The sequence below is a fragment of the Cyprinodon tularosa genome, unplaced genomic scaffold (assembly GCF_016077235.1).
Source record: "Cyprinodon tularosa strain WSP-4 unplaced genomic scaffold, ASM1607723v1 ctg121, whole genome shotgun sequence".
In the NCBI taxonomy this organism is placed as follows: Eukaryota; Metazoa; Chordata; class Actinopteri; order Cyprinodontiformes; family Cyprinodontidae; genus Cyprinodon; species Cyprinodon tularosa.
In genome coordinates, this window is record NW_024038015.1 from 1,167,832 (window position 1) to 1,190,389 (window position 22,558).

The window sequence follows — 22,558 nt, forward strand, 5'->3', positions numbered from 1 at the left end:
ATCCATTCAGTCCTTCAGGTGCAGGGCTATAATTTGGAGAATAAATTGTCTGACAATGGAGCTTTATTAATGTCGCTCTCATACTTTGAATCTGCAGAATATGTATTTGTAACTTGATTTATCAACCTCATCCTAGGCAAACTCTACATCCATGTCTTTATGGTCCAAAATGTCTTGGCTTGCTTAATTATTCAGGTTTGCTCTCATTGGAACTAAGGGTCCAAGCACAGCTCCTGAAAAACAACTCCACATTTTAATTCCTATCTCTACCAAAGTTTACTCTTGGTACATTAAAGGCAAGCAGGTACCATTCTCTGCAAACACCATGCTTGAACTTATCCATCAGTGCCAGATGGAAAAGAACGATTTGTTACTCCATAGAACATTGTTCCACTTCTTTATAGTCAAACCAATCCATTCTCAAATTTGACATGTCTAGATGCCTCTGTGGTCATGGAATTGAATTGTAAAAACCCTATTTAATATAATTTAATGGCTTATGGAATGCCTCTAGCGAACCCCCAATTTCACTTTGATTCAGTTTATTCATATACAGTGGGGACTGGTTGGAAATGGACGGTTTCCTGCGTGATTCCTGTGTGATTCCCACGTGAATCACGTTGTATTTCCTGAGGCCAGTTTTTTTATTTCAAAAAGAACTGCAATGTACCTGGACAACCACCAGGTGGCGCTTGGGACCTCTGCCGTGCTGAGGGTGACGTTTGTGGGCCTGCAGTCAACTGAAAAGCAGGTTTATTGGGGATCTTGGTGTGATACTGTGCTATTTTATTTTGTTTTTGATTAAAATAAAGTTAATGAATTAAGTGACTGCATAATCTTATTTTATGAAAATGGTTGCGTAGTTATAGATACACCTCCGATCTTATCTGAGAACTGTTATTTCTATTTATCTGCATCGCTATTATTTAATGAAAAATAAAATTAATTAAGTTGGAGCCGGGGATACGGACTGTAGCGCAACCAGAGAAAGGCGACAGAGACAGTGCTGCGGCTGGTGATGTTGAAATTAAAATCATATCCAAAGTTGATTCCTCATTAAGATAAGCCAAAGTTATTCAAAAGGGTATGTAAGAAAATATATTTTCTTTAGTTTTGTAAAATATAAGTGCCGTTGAAAGCTTTGTTTTTGTGTGTTACTTTCTTGCCGTGCAATACGTGACACCCCTCCCAGTCTGGTCAAGTAGCAGACTGGGAGGGATGTCACGTGTTGCGAACTTATAGCGCAGTGGCTAAGCTGAGTGGTGTGTAGACTAACAGCTTGTGGGTTCAATCCCAACTGTGGCCGAGTTGCCTTAAATGTCTTTTTTTTTTTTTTTTTTTTTATAAAGCATCTTAATGCACCCTTTTCCTCCCTGTTTGCACCTCCAGTAACTTCTATGCCAATATGTGACGAGTGAATTTCTCCGCTGTGAGATCAATAAAGCTCATCTAATCACATCTACTCCAATCTAAATAAATAAATAAATATACACATGTTCAATAAATAAATAAGCATTCAATTAATTACCCCCAATAAATGGTGAAATGATATGTTCTCATAATAAATCATTTATTTAAAAAATGCTGTTATGTTCCTTTTTTTTAAATTCCTTTTAAAATGCTTAACTATTTTTATTCTTTTATTTTCTTTCAAAAAATCACTAGATTTTAAAAACACTCATAGGTTTTGAAAGGTATTATATATATATAGAAACTAAAACGCTCGGATCTTTCTGTCATTTTTGTGTGCGTGTGAAGCATCTGCAATGTTTTCGTTAAATATTCAAATAAATAAGATGGACTTTAAACTAGCAGACACGTTTGGATTTTTGCCATTTAATTTTTTTATTTAATTTTAAAAACGAAAGAAATGGAAATGGGGTTTGACGAAAACCAGAAATATGGTCTGCCTGCATTCATGAACAACTTATGTTTGTGAGACCCCCTACCCCTCAGGACCCCCGCCTAATCAGTGCAAAAAATAACGACAAATGGCTTTAGCAGGTTATTCAGAGTTGACGCGGTACTTTGCAGACAACTTACTCTCTTGTTCTCTGACAATAGAATTCAACCACCACCATTTACAGAGACCCCCTCCCCCTCACAGCCCAACTTTGTGGTTTCAACACTGCAGCGAAAGTTTCCTGATATGGGGAAGAGTGACTTGAAGGACTGCATTGATAAGATCAACGAATTTCTCCGTACAACACGCAAATCATCCCAACGACTCTCAATGTAAACCTGTTCAGTATTCATCACAATAAACACATTTTCCCACATGCTCTTTTCCCACTTTGTGTTGTTTTAAAATCTAATCTGAAATATAGAAATAGAAATTATAGAAACAAAATGTTTCACAGCAGTTTTTTCAGGAACAGAATCAGGTTTATTGACATTGTCAGAGAAGGAGTTCACAAACTAGGGATTTTTTTATGGTACAATCGTGCAAGATGACACATATAAGGGTAAATAGAATTATAAAAATATCTAAACACTGTGGCAATATATAAGCAATATCTATACCGTATATCCAGGTCTGGGACGGATTTTAGCAGGGGCTTACCGGGGCTGCAGCCCGGGGCCCCGGCATTCCCGTAGGATTTATATTTTTGTGAATGGATAGCGTTAGAATTTACCGTATTTTCACGACTATAAGCGCACATTAACGTCTTTTTATCCCTTGAAATGTGCGATGCTCCCTTTGGTAAGGAGACCAGGTGGGGTTTTTTTCCACTCATCAACATCGCTGTTGATGCAGAAGCAGCGAGTTTACATGCAAAGTCAGCTCCTCTTTTTATACAGGCTCATGCGTGAATGTCCAACGAATAACTCCAATTGTTGTTTCAAAAATAGAAAACCTGGTTACATTCTAACTTTCATTACTTTATAAAAAAAACTGTTGATGCAGAGGCAGCGAGTTCTTCGGTTCTAATCTGATTGTTTGCGTCCCATCAGCGCCAGGTTATTTGTGTGTTTTGGTGAGACGTTTCCTAGCTTTCTTTAGTCTGTCTGCTTCCCTGATTATGACCAGTTTTTTGTCCTGTGGATCAGCAGTCAACTGAAAAGCAGGTTTATTGGGGATCTTGGTGTGATATTGTTCAATTTTATTAATTTTATTTTTAAACTCGCTGCAGCCCCGGTAAGCCCCTGCTAAAATCCGTCCCAGACCTGGATATACGGTATAGATATTGCTTATATATTGCCACAGTGTTTAGATATTTTTATAATTCTATTTACCCTTATATGTGTCATCTTGCACGATTGTACCATAAAAAAATCCCTAGTTTGTGAACTCCTTCTCTGACAATGTCAATAAACCTGATTCTGTTCCTGAAAAAACTGCTGTGAAACATTTTGTTTCTATAATTTCTATTTCTATATTTCAGATTAGATTTTAAAACAACACAAAGTGGGAAAAGAGCATGAGAGAAAATGTGTTTATTGTGATGAATACTGAACAGGTTTACATTGAGAGTCGTTGGGATGATTTGCGTGTTGTACGGAGAAATTCGTTGATCTTATCAATGCAGTCCTTCAAGTCACTCTTCCCCATATCAGGAAACTTTCGCTGCAGTGTTGAAACCACAAAGTTGAGCTGTGAGGGGGAGGGGGTCTCTGTAAATGGTGGTGGTTGAATTCTATTGTCAGAGAACAAGAGAGTAAGTTGTCTGCAAAGTACCGCGTCAACTCTGAATAACCTGCTAAAGCCATTTGTCGTTATTTTTTGCACTGATTAGGCGGGGGTCCTGAGGGGTAGGGGGTCTCACAAACATAAGTTGTTCATGAATGCAGGCAGACCATATTTCTGGTTTTCGTCAAACCCCATTTCCATTTCTTTCGTTTTTAAAATTAAATAAAAAAATTAAATGGCAAAAATCCAAACGTGTCTGCTAGTTTAAAGTCCATCTTATTTATTTGAATATTTAACGAAAACATTGCAGATGCTTCACACGCACACAAAATGACAGAAAGATCCGAGCGTTTTAGTTTCTATATATATATAATACCTTTCAAAACCTATGAGTGTTTTTAAAATCTAGTGATTTTTTGAAAGAAAATAAAAGAATAAAAATAGTTAAGCATTTTAAAAGGAATTAAAAAAAAAGGAACATAACAGCATTTTTTAAATAAATGATTTATTATGAGAACATATCATTTCACCATTTATTGGGGGTAATTAATTGAATGCTTATTTATTTATTGAACATGTGTATATTTATTTATTTATTTAGATTGGAGTAGATGTGATTAGATGAGCTTTATTGATCTCACAGCGGAGAAATTCACTCGTCACATATTGGCATAGAAGTTACTGGAGGTGCAAACAGGGAGGAAAAAGGTGCATTAAGATGCTTTATAAAAAAAAAAAAAAAAAAAAAAAACATTTAAGGCAACTCGGCCACAGTTGGGATTGAACCCACAAGCTGTTAGTCTACACACCACTCAGCTTAGCCACTGCGCTATAAGTTCGCAACACGTGACATCCCTCCCAGTCTGCTACTTGACCAGACTGGGAGGGGTGTCACGTATTGCACGGCAAGAAAGTAACACACAAAAACAAAGCTTTCAACGGCACTTATATTTTACAAAACTAAAGAAAATATATTTTCTTACATACCCTTTTGAATAACTTTGGCTTATCTTAATGAGGAATCAACTTTGGATATGATTTTAATTTCAACATCACCAGCCGCAGCACTGTCTCTGTCGCCTTTCTCTGGTTGCGCTACAGTCCGTATCCCCGGCTCCAACTTAATTAATTTTATTTTTCATTAAATAATAGCGATGCAGATAAATAGAAATAACAGTTCTCAGATAAGATCGGAGGTGTATCTATAACTACGCAACCATTTTCATAAAATAAGATTATGCAGTCACTTGACTGCATAATCTTATGTTAAATTAATTCATTAACTTTATTTTAATCAAAAACAAAATAAAATAGAACAATATCACACCAAGATCCCCAATAAACCTGCTTTTCAGTTGACTGCAGGCCCACAAACGTACAGACACGGTGTCTCTGACTAAAGGAGCTGGTCAGCTCCTCTTTTTATACAGGCTCATGCGTGAATGTCCAACGAATAACTCCAATTGTTGTTTCAAAAATAGAAAACCTGGTTTCATTACTTTACATTCTAACTTTCATTACTTTATAAAAAAAGCGATAATAATTATAATAAAAAACAAAACAAAAACATTTAAGGCAACTCGGCCACAGCTGGGATTGAACCCACAGTCTATTGAACCAAAGACCACTCAGCTTAACCTCTGCGCTATAAACTCGCAACCCGTGACACCTCTTCCAGTCTGCTACTCGACCTATGTAATTCTGACTCATGGGACGCCGAAATGGAGTCAGACTGCCACCTAGTGGCTATAGTAGTCACATGTTTTTCACACAATACGTGAAACACGCGGAGCGTGAGTGAAGTGTCCATTTCCAATCAGCGCCCACTGTATCTCCAATTCACAACAGATGTTATCTCAAGGCACTTTACAGAGACAGTTTAACCAGATCATAGAGTCAAATTGATTCAAAGTTTTCTAAGGAAAACCAGTTGATTGCATCGGCTCATTGACTCTTCAGCTATCCCAACCATGCTTGTAATGACAGTGGAGAGGAAAAACTCCCTGAAGGAAGGAAACAGAAGGAAACCTTCAGCATTTTTAGTTAAACTTGAACTATTTAAAATATTTTAGTAAGAAAGAAAATAAATGCATCAAGATATAAAATAAATATAAAGTAATAAAAAGTGTTCCACAAAGATGGTTTTCTTTTAAATGTAGCTTCAGTTACTGTTTTGAAAAGTTTCATATATACTGAGACAAAGGTGATATAATCCAGTGCCATTTAACTAAATAAATGACCCCTTTACCATACTGATAAAGGCTCAGGTCATTTTAATTTTTCTTTTTTCTTTTTATTTACACTATACCAATAAGACCTGAGTGCTTTAACACACTTTCTATGTACATGGTTTGTACATAAATCTTAAGAATATGAAAACAAAAAAAAGCTGAAAAAAGTCTTCACATGGTCTGGTAGATTAAGCACTTGGATGTGGGAAATGCTCACTATATTGGGCTAATATTCCATTCATTGCCAATATGTGTGTCCTTCATTTATACAAATTCCAAAAAAATTAAATTCAAGAGAAGTCCTTTGTTAATTATGTGTTTTTGAGACAAGCCATGTCGAAGTGAAGATACATTGAACTTGCAATTGACTTGCCCAGCTTATAAATTCTGTACGTATTTGTTATACTAAAGCTGTGGTTACTCTAGAACAGGACTCATACTTTCCCCCTTAATTAACTTTGTGTGGAGAGGTGTCCCAAATTGAAGGCCTTACAAGACTTCAAGTTGTAAGCCCCAGTCAGCAAATTCTCTAACAAGCTCCTTTTATTCTCATAATCACCAAAATAACCAAGTTTTCCTCTCCATCACTGGATTTTGATAACGCTTTTACCCCTAAGCTTTCTCATTGAGAAATTCATAGCATAGAAAATCCCTTTATTCGTCCTACAATGGGGAAATAGTGTTACAGCCACAAAAGATTATAGCAAAGTGGTCACACAAATGTAGACCTTAGAAAATTAACAAAGTTAAAAAACAAAAACAGAAAAAACCAAAGACAATACTGTATTGTACAGTGTTTTTACAATACGAATAGAGAATAAATAATCAATTTACAGCTGTGCGCATTCTTACAGTAATGGATATGTGAAAATAGAAGCAACACCATAGATGTTCAATAATGACAGCAGCATGTTATCTAACTAAGACAGAAACTGTGCAAAATCAGCATGAATGTAACAACTTTTTCAGGTTGTTGTGAACAGAATTATTAATAGAGATGTTGCTTAAAATTGTGGCCAATCCTTAAAAGAAGACAGAAGGCAAGAATGATAAAAGCGAAGGGCTGTTCAACTGACCACCTGTCCACCTGAGTGTGTGTGTGTGTGTGTGTGTGGGTGTGTATGCTGGTGTGTGAGAGAGTGATCGGTGCTCAAAGTCTGCTAATGAAGTGCTTTTGAGAAATGGTAGCTGAATAGCAGTGCCTACACTCACAGATGTGAAACTTAATGAGAAAGAGTGTGCTACATTCTGGTTACAGGCAAGGCAGAATATGGCCACCTGGAATGTAAAACTTTTGGAGGGGGTGGCTGTCTGTATGAGCAGCAATTACTCAGTCCTATGCATGGACAAGATGAACAATAATTTATTCATTAACGAAAAATATTGTTTGTCCTTTTGCAATTAAAAGAAATTGAGTTTTCATTGTCTTTATAAAGGGTGGTGTGGAAATTACTGAAGGTTTATTTCAATGGTTTTGTTTCTAACATGAAAGAGAAAACCTGGTTTCTGGATTTACATTAGTAAATTAATCAGCAGCTAATCTAATAAGAAGGTGATTTTAGAGCTAAACCCTTACACTGAGCCTTGTTTCCCCTATTTTAATTAACAAAAGGCTTTAAATGGGAATCTTAGGAAGCCAGCTGCCTGCTTTGAGGCATTTCAACAGCTCATCCCTTCCTGAGACCTGCTTAGCATTAGTCTCTTTGCAGGGAACCCCACTGCTAGTCAGGCACCATGGGCTTGTTCTTAATAGCACGCCTCCACCTAAGGTGACAAAGTAGCACAGTTTAGGCCTGTGGATAAAACTCATTAGTTTCTGGATTAGACCAAGCACTCTCATCCTACATTGTACTTCTTGGCACCGTTAATTATGCATTTAGCACTTTACCCCTTTTATTCAAGATGGATATGCTTTTTTTTCTCACCTGCGACTTTTGGGGCTTTACACACTCTGTTTCTTTCTTTTTTTTTTATATATAAATGATTACTCAGCAGGGCGCATGGTCAACCAACTGTGAGATGGGAGCAAGACTGAAGGAGGAGAATGGGGGGGGGAAACTTGTGAGGTCAAATCAGACAGGTCTACATGGAGGAGTAAAAGTGTTGAAAGGAAGATAAGAGATTATATTCTGATCAGAGCATTGGAAAACTATGCATAGCTCTTTTTTTATTGTATTTTTTTTTTTAGTTTGTCATGTTATAACACTAATTTTAAATTCATTGTAGTGGGATATGAATAGTAGCGTGATATATTGATGCAAAATTATGCATAATTGTGGTAGGTTGTGGTATAACATGGGCTAGTCTACCTAAGACCATTTTAAATGACTAACAGATCTTGCAAGAGTGGATAATGAGCTTGTCAGTGATGCAAAACTTGTGGAAATCAAAAAAAGAATTGAAGAAAATATAAAAAACAATTAAATCAGATCTTGAAGTCAGAGTGGAAAAAAGTTTTCGACCTAAGGAAAACCAGTTGATAGCATTGATTGAGTCATTGACTGGCTAGACACACTCTTCCAGAATGAGCATATGGTGACAGTAGATAATAAATCGCATTTTGTTTTTGACCACTACAGCAATGTATGCAGTGACAGTGGACCGGAAATGTTCTTTTTTGACAGGAAGAAACATCAAGCAGTAAACTGGTCTTTTTTCAAGAGGTCTTCTGCAAAGGCTGACTGGGGTTCCAAGGAGAAACATATAAAAGGAAAATATAAGCTCTGAGCCAGTTTTAATGGCAAAGGGATTAAAGAGAGTGCTTACAGTTATCATTGGCTAACTGTGTTTCCTTTTCCATGAAATAGTTTCCCCTCAGAGTTGAGGAGTGATTCTTGCATCTCCTCCTCCAGGTTAAAAGTAGTAATGCATACTCCTTCATTGCAGTCAGTTGCTGTCTCTTCTTGACCCACCACATCATCAGTGTCATTATGTATAGCATAGGCTAAGCAGTTAGCTAAGCCAAGATGAAGCTATTATGATGAAAAACCATAGAGAACAAAAACTTAGGGACTGAACTAACAAATACTGCACAATAGGAAAATAAATATGGAATGAAGCAGAATGATAAAAAGTGGTCCTTATGTCCTCCAGCAGCCTAAGCCTATATCAGCAAAACTAAAGAGACAGCTGAGGAAAACCTGCCTACTATTTAATCCATTTGAACTTGATCAAGAAAATGCAGCCCAGGCCGCAGACTGGCCGCAGCAGCAAGCTCCCAGCGGGGATTTCCAGCACTGCCTCCCAGTGGTATGCTGGATGTCTGGAGCTCCAAACAAGTGTTGCATATTTTAGCAGGATCATAATCCTGATGAAGCGACTGCACATATGATATTTCTCACTTAAAGATGTGTCAGAAATTTTTTTCCAACTCATCAAATCATATAAAGCCAAGCCGGTCTTTAGCTTGTAGCTACAGAATAGAGCAGATAAACAACCAGAGTGCAAAGCGTCAAAGGGGTCAAAACAACTTGACCACAGTTGACCATCCACGTTTGGCGTTTAAGCGTTTTTGACACCCAAAAATTCTTCGGTGTGAATGCAGGTTTAGCATGTGTATGCTCATGGTGTGTTAAAAGACTGCTCGGAAAAAGAAATTACTTCACATTAATAAAGGGTTATATGTTGTAACGGTTAAATGAGAGCAATTTGTTGCCACATTTTGTTTACAAAATCCTAGTAAAAAGCATGGCTTGCTTAAAATAGGCAACGTGATTGGTCAACAACACAACAACACACACTTGCTCAGTGTTGTGTATTGTCTTTTAGGCAACCTGCCAACGTTGCAGGTAGATGGACAGTTTTCAAAATTGTGCATAGGTACACAAGTAATGGTTTTCTGTTAATAAATTCTCCTACCTGAGCTGTCTATATCTCCTCTATAGTTTCTATGGTCTGAACAAACATTTACACACGTAGTGAGATGTCTTCAGTGATTTTCTTTTCTGTACAGTTATTCAGTGCAACATAAAATCTTAGTTTACTATCACTTAGTCAACTCAAGAACTATGATGTATTTTTCATATAAGAGACTTAAGCATAGATACTCATGCGTTCATTGTTTGAATATAGCTTCAACTTGCTTCAAAAGATTCTGTCACGTGTCGAATGCAGCTGGAAGACTCTTAATGAGACAGGCCTCAATATAACAAAAAATATTGTAGCAGGTTTCATTTTACGCTCCATGATCTCATTGCTCTCCTTATTTAGAGTTTTATGATTTGTTTTCATTTAGGAAAAAATAATTAATCCAATTTCTTAGATGGTTTCCCAAACTTTAACTACTTTCTCAAACAGTTTCACATTTATTTTTGGGAAATAGATGTAGTTATACCTTGCAGGTTTCTTAAAACCTTTAATTTCTTACTCATCTTTTGTGACGATGATGACAATTGTTATCCTTGGGAGAAAAAAAAATCTGAGTAAGAGATGAAATACATCTAGAGATGAGAAAATGCTAAAGCCTAAAAAAATTGTGAAATTAATAAGGCAAGTTCTTTTTTTTTCATGCCAAGAAAGCGGAAACTTAGTTAGCCAACTAATCAGAGTTTGCCTGCATTTCAATGAAATGTTAACAGAAATCATACACAGTGAGATTGACATAAAAGTAACATGAAAGCTGTCAGAGACATCATAAAATAGACTTTGATGAAATCAAGTTAAAACATAGAACACTTAAACTCGCACAGCTCTTTGATCTACTTCTTTGTCAGAAAAAGTTAGAATCCCAGTGGTGATGGGAAATGTGAAGGAAAAGGGTGAGCAGATAACATGGAGGAGAGCAGGATTGCTGAGGAATAACTTTGCCTTCTGTCAAACTGGTTTCCCGCGCTGATTTTCAATGTCAGCTGTACTAGCCGACAACTCTCTCTAGACATGCTGACATAACGCCATACTGATCAGCTCCATTATGGTGAATTTCTGCTCTCAAAGTGAACTGAAACTGTCTCTCAGAAGTTAGTCGTTCAGAGTCAACTTTTAGCTTGTCCTGACTTTTTCTGTCTTTGTATGAACAATCAATATGTCAGACACTTGTGGAATAAAGCAGCTACTGAAGCAGTTGTCTGGACATTTTACACTCCTTTGCACCCCCGGGCTGCACACTTGGATGCATAGTAATACCATATTATGATGGGATGCTCTCTGCAGCACAGTGTAAACAAGCTGGCTCTTATACAAGAAAGAATACCACTAGAATATAATGACTATACAACATAAACAGAACCTTAAAAAATACCAGGGTATTTGTCATTTTAATAAATTTTATTTGTTATCTATATATATATATATATACACACTGTAGAGAGAAGAAATTGTAGAAAGATTGAAAAAGCCAAGTAGGGAACGGCAAACCTTTGAAAAAGAATGTCCTGCTCAGATGAGTAACAATAAAAGTTTATGCTTACATTAACGTTATGTAAATTGGACTGTTGGGATGTAGAAAATGTTAAGAAGCGGGTGTAAAAACATTTGCATTCCTCTATAGCAGGGGTCACCAACCACATTGTGTGCCCTCAGTCTTCTGAAAATAGAAGTTTGAAATTGTATTTTATTCTGTTGCTCTTCTTTTTTTAATCATTTATAGAGCATTTCAAAATAAAAATGTCAAAACTAAAAGAAACAATAAAATGTGTTGATAATGTACGAAGTTCAGGTGAATGCTGACCCTTACAGTCCATAGGGTCTGTATTGGTAGCCCTTCCTATAACTCTTTACCCTTGAAGTACCCTTGAAGGGGCCCTCAGCCTTAAAATGTTTGGAGACCCCTGCTTTATAGTTTCCATGTTTATTAAGGAACCCTCTTTTGCCTGTGTTTGCCATTAGCTTATAATCTAAATGTTTTAAATTTGGTAGAAGTCAGTGCTTAGTGATTTGCTTGACCTTTACAAATGACTCCTGGCTGGCTGACCTTAAGATGGACCCATTTATCAGACCTCATCTCATAAAGTTAAAGAAAGGAGATTTATTGTTTGTTTTGTTATTTATAAGAGTGATGTAGATTTTGCAGTTATCTTTTTCCCTTTTTTTTATCCCTCTGTACTGTATCTTTTTCTCTTTCTCTTGCAGGTGGAGCGAGAAATAGCTATTTTGAAGCTCATAGAACACCCACACGTTTTAAAGCTACATGATGTCTATGAAAATAAAAAATACTTGTAAGTATGAACTATTGATGGTCCAGTTTCATACATGGCATCTGCAAGTGATTTTGATATGAATGGTATCTTTTCAAGCTATTGAATATTTTTTATACAAAAAATGTCTATTAGGATTTTGTACAGGGTTTCATCACAATTAGGACAAATCTAGCAAACTATGGAGTTTTAAGTATTTTCCTTGTCCCCATTGGAATGACAAATAGAAATAAAATAGTTCTGTAAATAAAGTAATCAGACTTAAATCTAGCTGTTCCTGCATCCTTCCCTCCATCATCCTTATGTTCATCTATCCATCCACCATTTATCAATTTTTTGTCCACCCAGGCAGCCTTCCATGTTTCTGTCTTTTTGATATTCCCTTTTATTCAAATCTGTGTTTACAGGTTCCTTATTTGAATCCTGACCTCTATTACAATGTCTATGCACTCACTCTTCCTGGCATCTGTCTATCATCCATTCAGATGTCCAACCATCTATCCATTTTTCCTTTTTCCCTCTGTCTTGCAGTCTTTTGTGTTACGCTTTACTGTCCACGCTTAACTGTCTGCTGTTAAACCTATATGTATCAAGCTTATACTTAAAAAATGAGCTAAATATCAATCTTGTCTTTAAATCTCAGTCTGATAAAATGAATAAGCTTGACATACGCTTCAAAGTGTCTCTGTGTACATCCTATTCACTGTTAAAGGTATTACTCTCAGGTGGTCTTTAGGAAACGGTGATTTTAATGCAGCAGATCATCTTATGATTGCAGGGCAACTGGGACTGCCTTCGAGGGTCTGGATGCTCCATTAGTACTAGCATTGAGCATTTATTTGGTCATGCACACCAGGGGACTGTTAATAGCAAGGGGGGAAGTCTCTGTAACACAAACCCCATGATGTGCTTATCAGTGCCAAAACCACTGCATTAAGAAACATTAGCTATGCAGAGTTGGCTGCAGCAGCTGTGTTTACATACTGATGCTCAATATATTAACTAAGTTTAACAGCGGTGAGTGACAGGCCATCCGTTTTCTAGTAGACCTCCTGATCTACAGAGGATTGCCTGTCAACTAAATCCGTTTACTCTTTATCTTCAACTTATTGGCCATGTAAGTTATTGGGCGTGCAGAATAGTGCCTGTCATCCTTTTTAAATGATATAGAAAGCAGAAAATTAGAATTCAAGACCAGTAACTGGATTATTAAAATCACATCTTGTGCCCATTGCTTCATCACTTTTGACAGACGGTCACTAGTTACATCACAGAAGACAAATTGCTTTAAATGTTATTAATATGCGGGACTGGAACGCATAAACTCGTATCACTAACGGGATTTTCCTCCTCACACGGTTCAGATTCCGGTCCAGATATCACCACTTGAAAGCCGTTAATTGATAGGCATATAGCATGTTTGGTTTTAGCACTCCCAGAGCTTAAAAGATTTATTATATTTACTGGCACATATCCTGCAACGAGTTGTTAAAACTAATGTGGTGTTTATGTATATGAGAGGTGGAGAGAATTTGATACCTTGCTCACCAATAACTTATTTATAGGCTGAATGAATAAACAGATTATGATACAGACATAAATTATGCTTTTAAGAGTGAAAATGCTCGCAAGTCGGACTGCAGCACATATACAGGATTTGTGTGCGTCACCTTAAGTTTATTCTAGTTTTGGTTCTGTTGAGATTGCGTGACAAAATTTTGGCTTCATGTTGACTTTATTTTGTTAATTAAAAACATTTAAAAATTCCAGATTTTTGTGTAGAGTACTCGTCTTTTTATATTTTTTAGGTAAACACAAAGATGTTAAAATTATCCAAACTGAATCTGGTATGTTGGATGATAGCTGCAAATTGAATGTCGCCTTCCTTTTTTTATTTTGATAGTACAGCTTTGTTGCCTCAGAAAATTTTCTTATTAAAAATGTCTCTCTTTAGTCACATAGAACCAATATATGTATTTAGTTCTATTTCTAAGGAGATTTAAGAAAAAAAAAAATTAGGGTATACTAATAGTAAAATGCTGTTTACTGCGATTGTAATTAAAAGCTTTAAGAAAAGTTTAGCTCGTTTAGTTTGGCCTAGATTAGTTTTCAAACTATGGTGGCTTCAGGGCTGCATATGAGTTTTGATCAATAGATAGTTTTTTTTTTGCACCTCCTAAACATAAAGACTTTTGCTGACAAAAATTTAGATCTTGTCTAAAATGAAGCTTTCCAGGATAGAGATTTAAAAAAAATTAAGTATGTTTTTATTCCGTTAACTCGATATGGAAATGATTAAAGGCTAAAGTGGATGTATCAAACAATAAACTTATTTTGATCTCAATAATGTTGATGCCTCAAAAAAAATATGTTAATGTTTTTTTCTAAATTTGAAAGACTGTTGATGGACTGGGCAACATGTTTCCACTCTTCAGAGAGGATGTAAACAGGATAACAACTTGCAACTAACCCCTATTAAATACTATTCCATATTGGATACCGGTCTATAAAGTTCAAGGCTTAATTATTTAGTTCTGTGTTTCAAGAAATCGGTTCAAGGTAGTTGGAGCCGTTTGTATGAACATTGAAGTGATCAAGAGGCCTGATTCAATGTATATTTGTTTTGATGCATATTGCACATTTCTGTTAATGCAATTAACCTAATTTCCCTACTGAAATGGTACTATCCACCAGTTGCAGTATATGACACATAGTAAACACTATGTGTCATATAAAAATAGCCAAATATTTAAAAATAAATATATTTAGTGATATGGGGTACCCTAACCTTCTCATGTGACCATATATTGAAAACAGACACAATCTATTAATCAATGAGGATTTGATCATTTGCAAAGGCAATTAATGTATCCTGATGGTTGCATGGGAACAAATTGCATTGTTTTATTGTATTTCAATTTCTGTTTAAATTAGAGCTAAAACAATTAATCAGATTAATCATGATTCATCGATTATTAAGATAATCATCAACTAATTTAGTAATTGATTAATCGTTAACTGGAGTATAGAGACTTTAAAACATGCCTTTAGCTGACAGAGCGACCCATTTAGAGCAGTTATTGTAACAAAATTGTAAAAAAAAAAAAAAAAAAAATTAACATTTTGCATTTAAGAAAAAAAACATATTCAACTGTCAATATGCTTTAGTTTCACCTGCTGTTAAAAAAAAATGCTTCTTTAGGGAATCTTTGGCTATCGACTATTAATCGTTGAATCGAAAAAATTATCAACAGATTAATCGATTTGCAAAATAATAATTTATTGCAGCCCTAGTTTTGATTAACATTGTCAAAAGTAAATGTCATACAGTAAGTTCCACAGGAATCACTCCTGCCAGACCTTGGCTTTGGAGAGACCATGTTCTATAGCCAATGCAGTCTGCTGCAGCATATGGTAATCTGTAAAACTGAAATGATGGATGTGCATTTGGTATTTTGTCAAGATGATTGCTGCTACAAAAAAAAAAGGAAAAGAAAAGGAGTTTAACCTTTTTGGATTCCAACCTGTACTTGTTATGGATAAAAGTACTTTAGGTACAAGAAATATGAGCAGAGCAGAACCAGAGGCCAGCTGGATTTCAACCCGGATATATAGCTTTGTTCTCAGGTCAGTGGAGATATATCTCCCTCCTGTCCCCTTGGTGCTGCAGAACATGGCTGAGCTATATATTCAGGATGACAGACTGGCTCTGTAAAAGCCCGACCACACAGACTAAAAGACTACAGTACCTCATCAGCAACTGTATGAAAAAAAAAGTGGCGGGGGCATGTATCCTTGTTAATGTAAAATATGATGACACCACTATTTATGTAGCAAAAGTCAAAGCATGAGAATTACACATATTTGGAAAATAGTGCTACTGAAAAGTTATGTTGCATCAGATTTGAATACTTTTTGAGGTTTTCAGTTTTATTTATTTTTTGCAGCTCTTTCAACGGAATTTAAAATAAAAGTGTTTATAACTTGAGTTTCTCTTTCTGGCTTTCTGGAACTATGTTTTTGACTTTGGTTTCTTTCTTAATTTTCTTGTTTTTCTCAGGTACCTTGTGCTAGAACATGTATCTGGTGGTGAACTGTTTGACTACTTGGTGAAGAAGGGCAGATTAACACCAAAAGAGGCCAGAAAATTCTTCAGACAAATCATGTCTGCCCTGGATTTTTGCCACAGTCATTCAATATGGTAAGTGCTTCAATCTTTGTATCTGAGGGAATGCACAGCAGCGCAGCATAAATAGTTCGCTAGAATTGTTGAAATTATACAGAACTTCAGATTTTTCAGGTTACAACAACATTCTTCACTGTGATTCAAAATAGATGTCTGAGCCAAATTATTAGAATCGTCTTAAAGTGGAGGAGAAGCGCTTCTACTCAGATTCTCTCCCAGACGGCCAACAACCTTAACCCATCTATAAGGAGGTTGCCAGCCACCCTGCGGAGGAAGCTCATCTCAGTATCTGTATCTGGGAACTAATTCTTTTGGTCATGACCATAGTTGAAAGTAGGAACGTGGACCAACTGATGAATTGAGAGCTTTGGCTTTGCTCTCTCATCACCAAAGTACCGTGCAGCATCCCCATCAAATATCAAAGCCCTCTTTATGTCCACAAAGTACTTGCGGACCCCTTTAGGCTATATACCCTCTTCAGGGCATACAGTAGATACAGTATTTTGCATCTGGGCAAAATTCAACATATCTTTAGATACCAAAAATAATCTAGCTGAATGTATTAAGTCTTCTTTAGTCCTTTCAAAAAGGTTAAAAAAACATCCACATGTTGGAAAACATTTCGCTTCCCATCCAGGAAGCTTTTTCTTTCAAAATGTCAGAAAGAGTGTCTAGTTCGAGGCTTTATAGAGTAGACCAAAAACAAAACCTTGTTTTGACTTAGAAAACATGCAAATCGAATCGGACGAACGGGTCCGCAACTTAGGAATGGGCGGTCGTTTGGGTTCTTTGTTAGCCTGCAATACCGAAGCCTGTCTATGTCTCTGAAAGGGGGGGGTTGTTAGAGGGAATTGTTGGCCCGGCTGAAACAGGCAAGGTGTTTTGTTCCCCTTTATAGGGATTGGGGTTGCAATGATGGCGGGAAGGAATCAAGTCTATCGCTGCATTGTTGGTTTTTGAAAGCTGAAATCTGAGTCCGACCCATCTGTTTTGTCCACCCCTTCTTTTTAGTCTTTTGTTACTTTGGAGGAGTTGCAGAGATCCACAACTCAGCTAATCTGTTAATTCAATTCAAATGGTAAAGGCTAACTAATACTACTTATATAGCACCTTTCTAAGTGCAGAGACCTGACCAAAGTGCTTTACACAACATTCATCCACACTCACACACAGATGGTGGTAAGCTACATTGTAGCCACAGCTGCCCTGGGGAAGCAAGGCTGCCGTACAAAGGCGCCTCTGGGCCCTCTGACTACCATCAGAAGGCAATGCAGGTGAAATATCTTGCCCAAGGACACAATAACACTGGGGCTTGAACCAAGAGCCCTTCGGTTGCAGGGCAAACTCCTTCATTCAGAGGCAGTCATCCTAATTCATTACAGAAATGCTTTATTACTCACAAAGGGAAATTAAATGCTGTAGTAAGTCATTAGTTTTCTGTTTTGTTTGTTTTATTTTTTTTTTTTCATGAAGTTGTTGTTGTTGTTGTTGTTGTTGAATGCAGGAAGAAAGCCCTTATTGAAGCCCTGATTGCTGCAATTCATATGGGAAAAAAACTGCAAATAAAGAACGATGTACTTTGTTTGCATGAGAACTATATATATATACCGTATATATATATATATATATATATATATATATATATATATATATATATATATATATATATATATATATAATTTTTTTTCTTTAATTTTTTTTAATCTTTTTTGTCTTGCATGCAAAACCCCTTTTTGCAGAACAATTTCATATCACTCTGAACACCCCTCGAAGGACCTTTGTGGAGGCTGCAACAGCAGCATCATGCTAAGGGATCACTATTTTAATCACTGATAGAAAAGCTGGTCAGATTTGGTATAAAGATGGATTTTGATAAGTGCAGGGTCAGTCTATAAGAAAATAACTTAGATGTTTTTCAATGCATGAAACTGGGATCAAGGTACAACCTAAAGCACAAAAACAACCCTTAAAATACATACAAAACTAGCAGAGTTGTTTAGAACATGCTATATTCATGTGCTACAGTATATCTTTGGTAAACTACAGAACCATTTAAATCTGTGAGAAATTTTAAAGATCGATGTACAAAGATGGCCTTTAGCAAAGCTGGGGTTTTACCCAAAGGAAAATGGACTCAAGTGATTTCAGGAATTCATTCTGCAAAGACACAGATTTTTCCTGAAGCGAATTTGCATTCCATTCGTTTGGAAATACTGTAAACTATTAAAACTTGTGATTTCATCAATTTAATTTCCCTTTGGCTTCCACAAGTGTTGATGTGTGAATTAAAATAGAAAATAAGCATCAAGAAAACCTCTTTGTAAGGTACCAATAAACATGTCTCTAGAAGTGAAATACTCACACTCCTCGATGTCAGAAAACGGAACACATTCCTTTTTATTGAGCAGATTAATATAAGCGGACTGCTTAGATATGAACTCTTAATTATTGTTTTATAGCTGAGGAATCTCTTTAGATGTTTTCCTTCTGCGTTCTAATGTACTTTGTTGTTTTTGTTCTAATCTGACACCCAGTGTTCAGCCTCAGGGGGCAATTTAAATGTTTACTACTTAGTATACCAGAGGCAATCATACATACTTCAAAAATAAAAAAATTCGGTAGGGAGTGAATTAGTGAGTCGTGCCAGTCTATTTTTTTTTATTATTTTTTTGAATGAATATGTGTACAATGTATTTATGATCAAGTCTTTGTTGGAGGACAAATGTTATAACTCCTTAACTCAGTAAATAAGGAACAGAAACATGATTTACTGGAACAAGGTGGAGAAATTTAAGAATGAAAAGATAAAAAAATACATAATTAAAGTGCATAAAGAGAACTAATTGATTTTCTGCTCTACTAAAAATAGCTATATGCTATATAATTCAATTTTTTTATGCAAATTAAACATTGTGCTATGCTTTTTTTTAAAGTACTGACTGACAAAAGCTGCCAAATTAAAGCTGAAGTCTGTAAGTTTTTAAAAATAACTTTTTTGTCATATTGGCTAAAACTGTCCCTATGCCCAGACAGCAGTACATGTGATATGTAACCTGTGAAAAAAACTGCTTCAATTGGTCCCGCCTACTGCCTGTATTTCAATCTGGAAAGAATAATTCGGGACGAGTCAAAACAACCAATCACAGCCAGAGGAGCGTCTTATGGAGTGTCAATCACAGCTCACACACGCTGAATCCCGCCCCCCTCCCTCTCACCGCTGAACCTACCGCGCAGATGCTGTGAGAGGGGTGGAGCTTGGAGGTGGGGCATGAGTGAAGCAGAGAGGGTGGGGGAGTGGCGTGAAACCTGTTTTTCTTCAAATTTTCAGTCGAAGTCTGCTCTCTTCTCAATGTTACAGACTGCAGCTTTAAGGATAGTTTATAAAGTGCTTCTAAAAGTGTTATAATCCCAGAGTTAAGACTGGGATAAATAATTTTTTTTTTTAAGAAAATACCAAATTTTTACTGTTAACTGCTTGTCAATTTGCTAACAAAAGTAACTTTTTTCCACCCTTAGACAGATTACACTGTTGATAAATAGTATTTTTTTCATGTACTGTAAAATAATTGCTACAGAGATTAACTTTAATAATCAACATCACATTGTATGTGTATATATATATATATATAATATATATATATATATATATTTTTTTTTTTAGCAAAGGTAAATAGAAATGCAAGCTATAAAACCAAATTGTAAAGTTTAGTGAAATCTATTAATTTGTACTAATTTGAATAACGTGTACACTTTAAAGGTACGTATAGTGGAGGATGTTCTTTTTCCGGGTGGATCATTAAAATAACTGATCGTGCTAATTGTCAATCATTCTGTTGATATGTTTATGTAAGGCTGTCTTATGTGCTCATATGCATTTTCACCAAGCGGTGGTGAGTCTGACATAGTGGAAAAATGATAAATCTTCTTTTGGAAAGTAAGCTTGTATGAGCGATGGAAACAATAACTTTTAAAAAGAGTGTGCATTAGGAGAAATGGGCTTGTACAGTACATGCTCTCGCTCACGTTTGATAGTAGTACCCTCTTGGGAGCGGGTACAGGGTTGTGCATGTGATTTTTTATTTTTTTTTTTAAGTGGAGAGGGCGGGTCATTTAAAAAATTCATGAAAATCCTCTACTATACCTTTATTAATGTCAGTATCTTTCAATGGTATTCTACATTTTCCTTTTTCGACCTTTATGTAATATGTGTTTAGATACATGCCTGGTGTTCCCAAGGATCCCTTAGGACATTTAATGCTTTTTACATAATGAGATATCTTTTATATGGTAATCTCAATGTTGCAATGGTAATCTGACTGTTGAAAAGTATGAAGTAGATTTTAATGCAATGGAATATGGATCTCAGATGAAGGGACAAAACTTTTTTTTTTCTATGTATGTTGAAAGAAGAAGTTTGGCTTTCAGTCTGACTCCCTTATGTATATAAAGGAGTAAAGGACAGATCTACCTGCTTTCCTATTAAATCTTCAAAATTGATCAACCTGAAAAATTTGAGAGGATCATTAAAAAGAAACCTTTTTTAAAAGCTGAGATTAGTCACTCAACAAGAGGATGCACAAAATAGAGAATAATGTGAAGTTTTAACATTCTCTATCGTAGGAGACAGGACTCTCACTTTATATTGTGTAATAAAACCGGCCTGCTGATTCTGCAAAGTGCCGTTTGGACACTAAAAAGCTTTTAGGAAGAAGTAGCACACATGTTTTAGTGTTGCCGCAGAGGTGAATAGATTGGTTTTTGTTCAAAACCTTTCTCTTAGCTTTCCGGATTCTTCTGGTCAAGTGTGTTCTTTCATTCCTCTCAGACTATTTGTATCTATTATATTAAACATATTTAGGTAAGTTGAGTTAATAAGCGAGCATATCAATGCATAAAAAACTGTCTTCTTGCATCTTAAGTTGTTTGATACACAAGAATAAAACTGAATACCAAAGATGGCAGAAATAGTAAGCTTAATTTTAAGCCAAGGATAGTGAGAGATTCCTGTTTTTACTATTTAAGCCTTGCTTTGGCTAACTGTGAATTAGACCTTTATGTTACAGTGCTTCATCTAGCAACATTTTTGTTCATAAATCCTCTGATGGGAAAAATAAAAAAAGGACACTTTTGTGTGAAAACTAACTCCCTCCTGCATGACTGTCCAGTTGCATGAACATTTCTAATAGGGAAGCATTACTTGAATAGTACTGTATCCATTTGTTGCAAGAAAGTAAGAGACTGATCCAAAACTATTGTTAGCAACTAAATCCCCCATTTTACCCCTGCATGCAAAAATGTGCCTGTGATTGCATTCCATCATTTCTGGTCCACAAGTATTTTCTTCTTCTCATATAAGGAGATCATATAAAAATGTTTTTTATTTGTTTTTGATTTTTAGCTTGAATCACCTCCGATTTAAAATCCCCATCAACCGCACAATTGAATTTTCAAGTTTTTAAAGTATAAACATTTTTATTTTATTTTTAGAACACCATGAAGAATAAATTATATCAGGATATTTTGTCTACTTGGCAACATTATTGGGAATAATGGCACTAACTTACATAAAAAACGATCCGACTGTCAATGTATTATGTTACTAATAACATTTTCTGTAATACAAACGTTCGTCTTCATAAATATCCTTTAACTAGTATGTTTTTATAGATCTTTGAACAATGTTTACATATCATTGGCTCAGATAAAATAATTTTAATTGTGTTAGAAACATTATCCCAGCAATAAACATTTGAATTTGTTGTTTGAAACGTTCAACTGATAGAAAATAGATTGTGTTGAATTCTGTAAGCGTAAAAATAACATAATTTGTTCACAACTGGGAACGGAGGAGAAATGTTCTAGCGAACGGAATTAAAATTAGAAGTCTTTTATCAGCCTGTGCAAATAATGCCTGATAATAACTGAGAAGAACAGATTAGGCCAATTAGTGGAAAGCATCTGGGACTGACAGTGAGTCCATGCACACACATAAATGATCACAGCTCTTTTATAGCCAGACTCACCAGAATATTTATCTCTCTTGATTTACCTTGGTGCAGTTTGCCCAGCCTTAGTTCTTCAAATCCCCTAACTAACAGTCTTAGAAAATGATGCCTTGTGAATTTATCATGAGAAGGATAATTTAGGTGAGTTGAGTAACCCACTCAACCTCCTTCCTTCCTCAATTACGAGCAAACAGAAAAGCCGCCAGAATCAGCCCTCATCCCCTTCCTTCCATGCCTTCCTAATGAGATCCCAGCGCCCCCCTCCCCCCTCCACACACAACTTAAAAAAAGATATTCAGCAATCATTCCTTCCATTTTTGAGTGTTTGCGCAAAGGACCTATGTAGGCCATTAGAAGTGCTCTGCTTTTTCTGT

General features: G+C 36.0%; 1 protein-coding gene across 5 annotated transcripts in view; it reads left to right on the top strand.

The window, feature by feature from the left end:
- Window positions 1-22,558, top strand: part of brsk2a (BR serine/threonine kinase 2a) — a 262,598-nt gene that overhangs the window by 169,624 nt on the left and 70,416 nt on the right. For all 5 annotated transcript variants that reach the window (XM_038275549.1, XM_038275539.1, XM_038275558.1 and 2 more), the window contains exons 3-4: window positions 11,929-12,014; window positions 16,054-16,194. In XM_038275549.1, coding sequence (XP_038131477.1) covers window positions 11,929-12,014; window positions 16,054-16,194 — 227 coding nt within the window. The remainder of the gene's footprint in view (window positions 1-11,928; window positions 12,015-16,053; window positions 16,195-22,558) is intronic.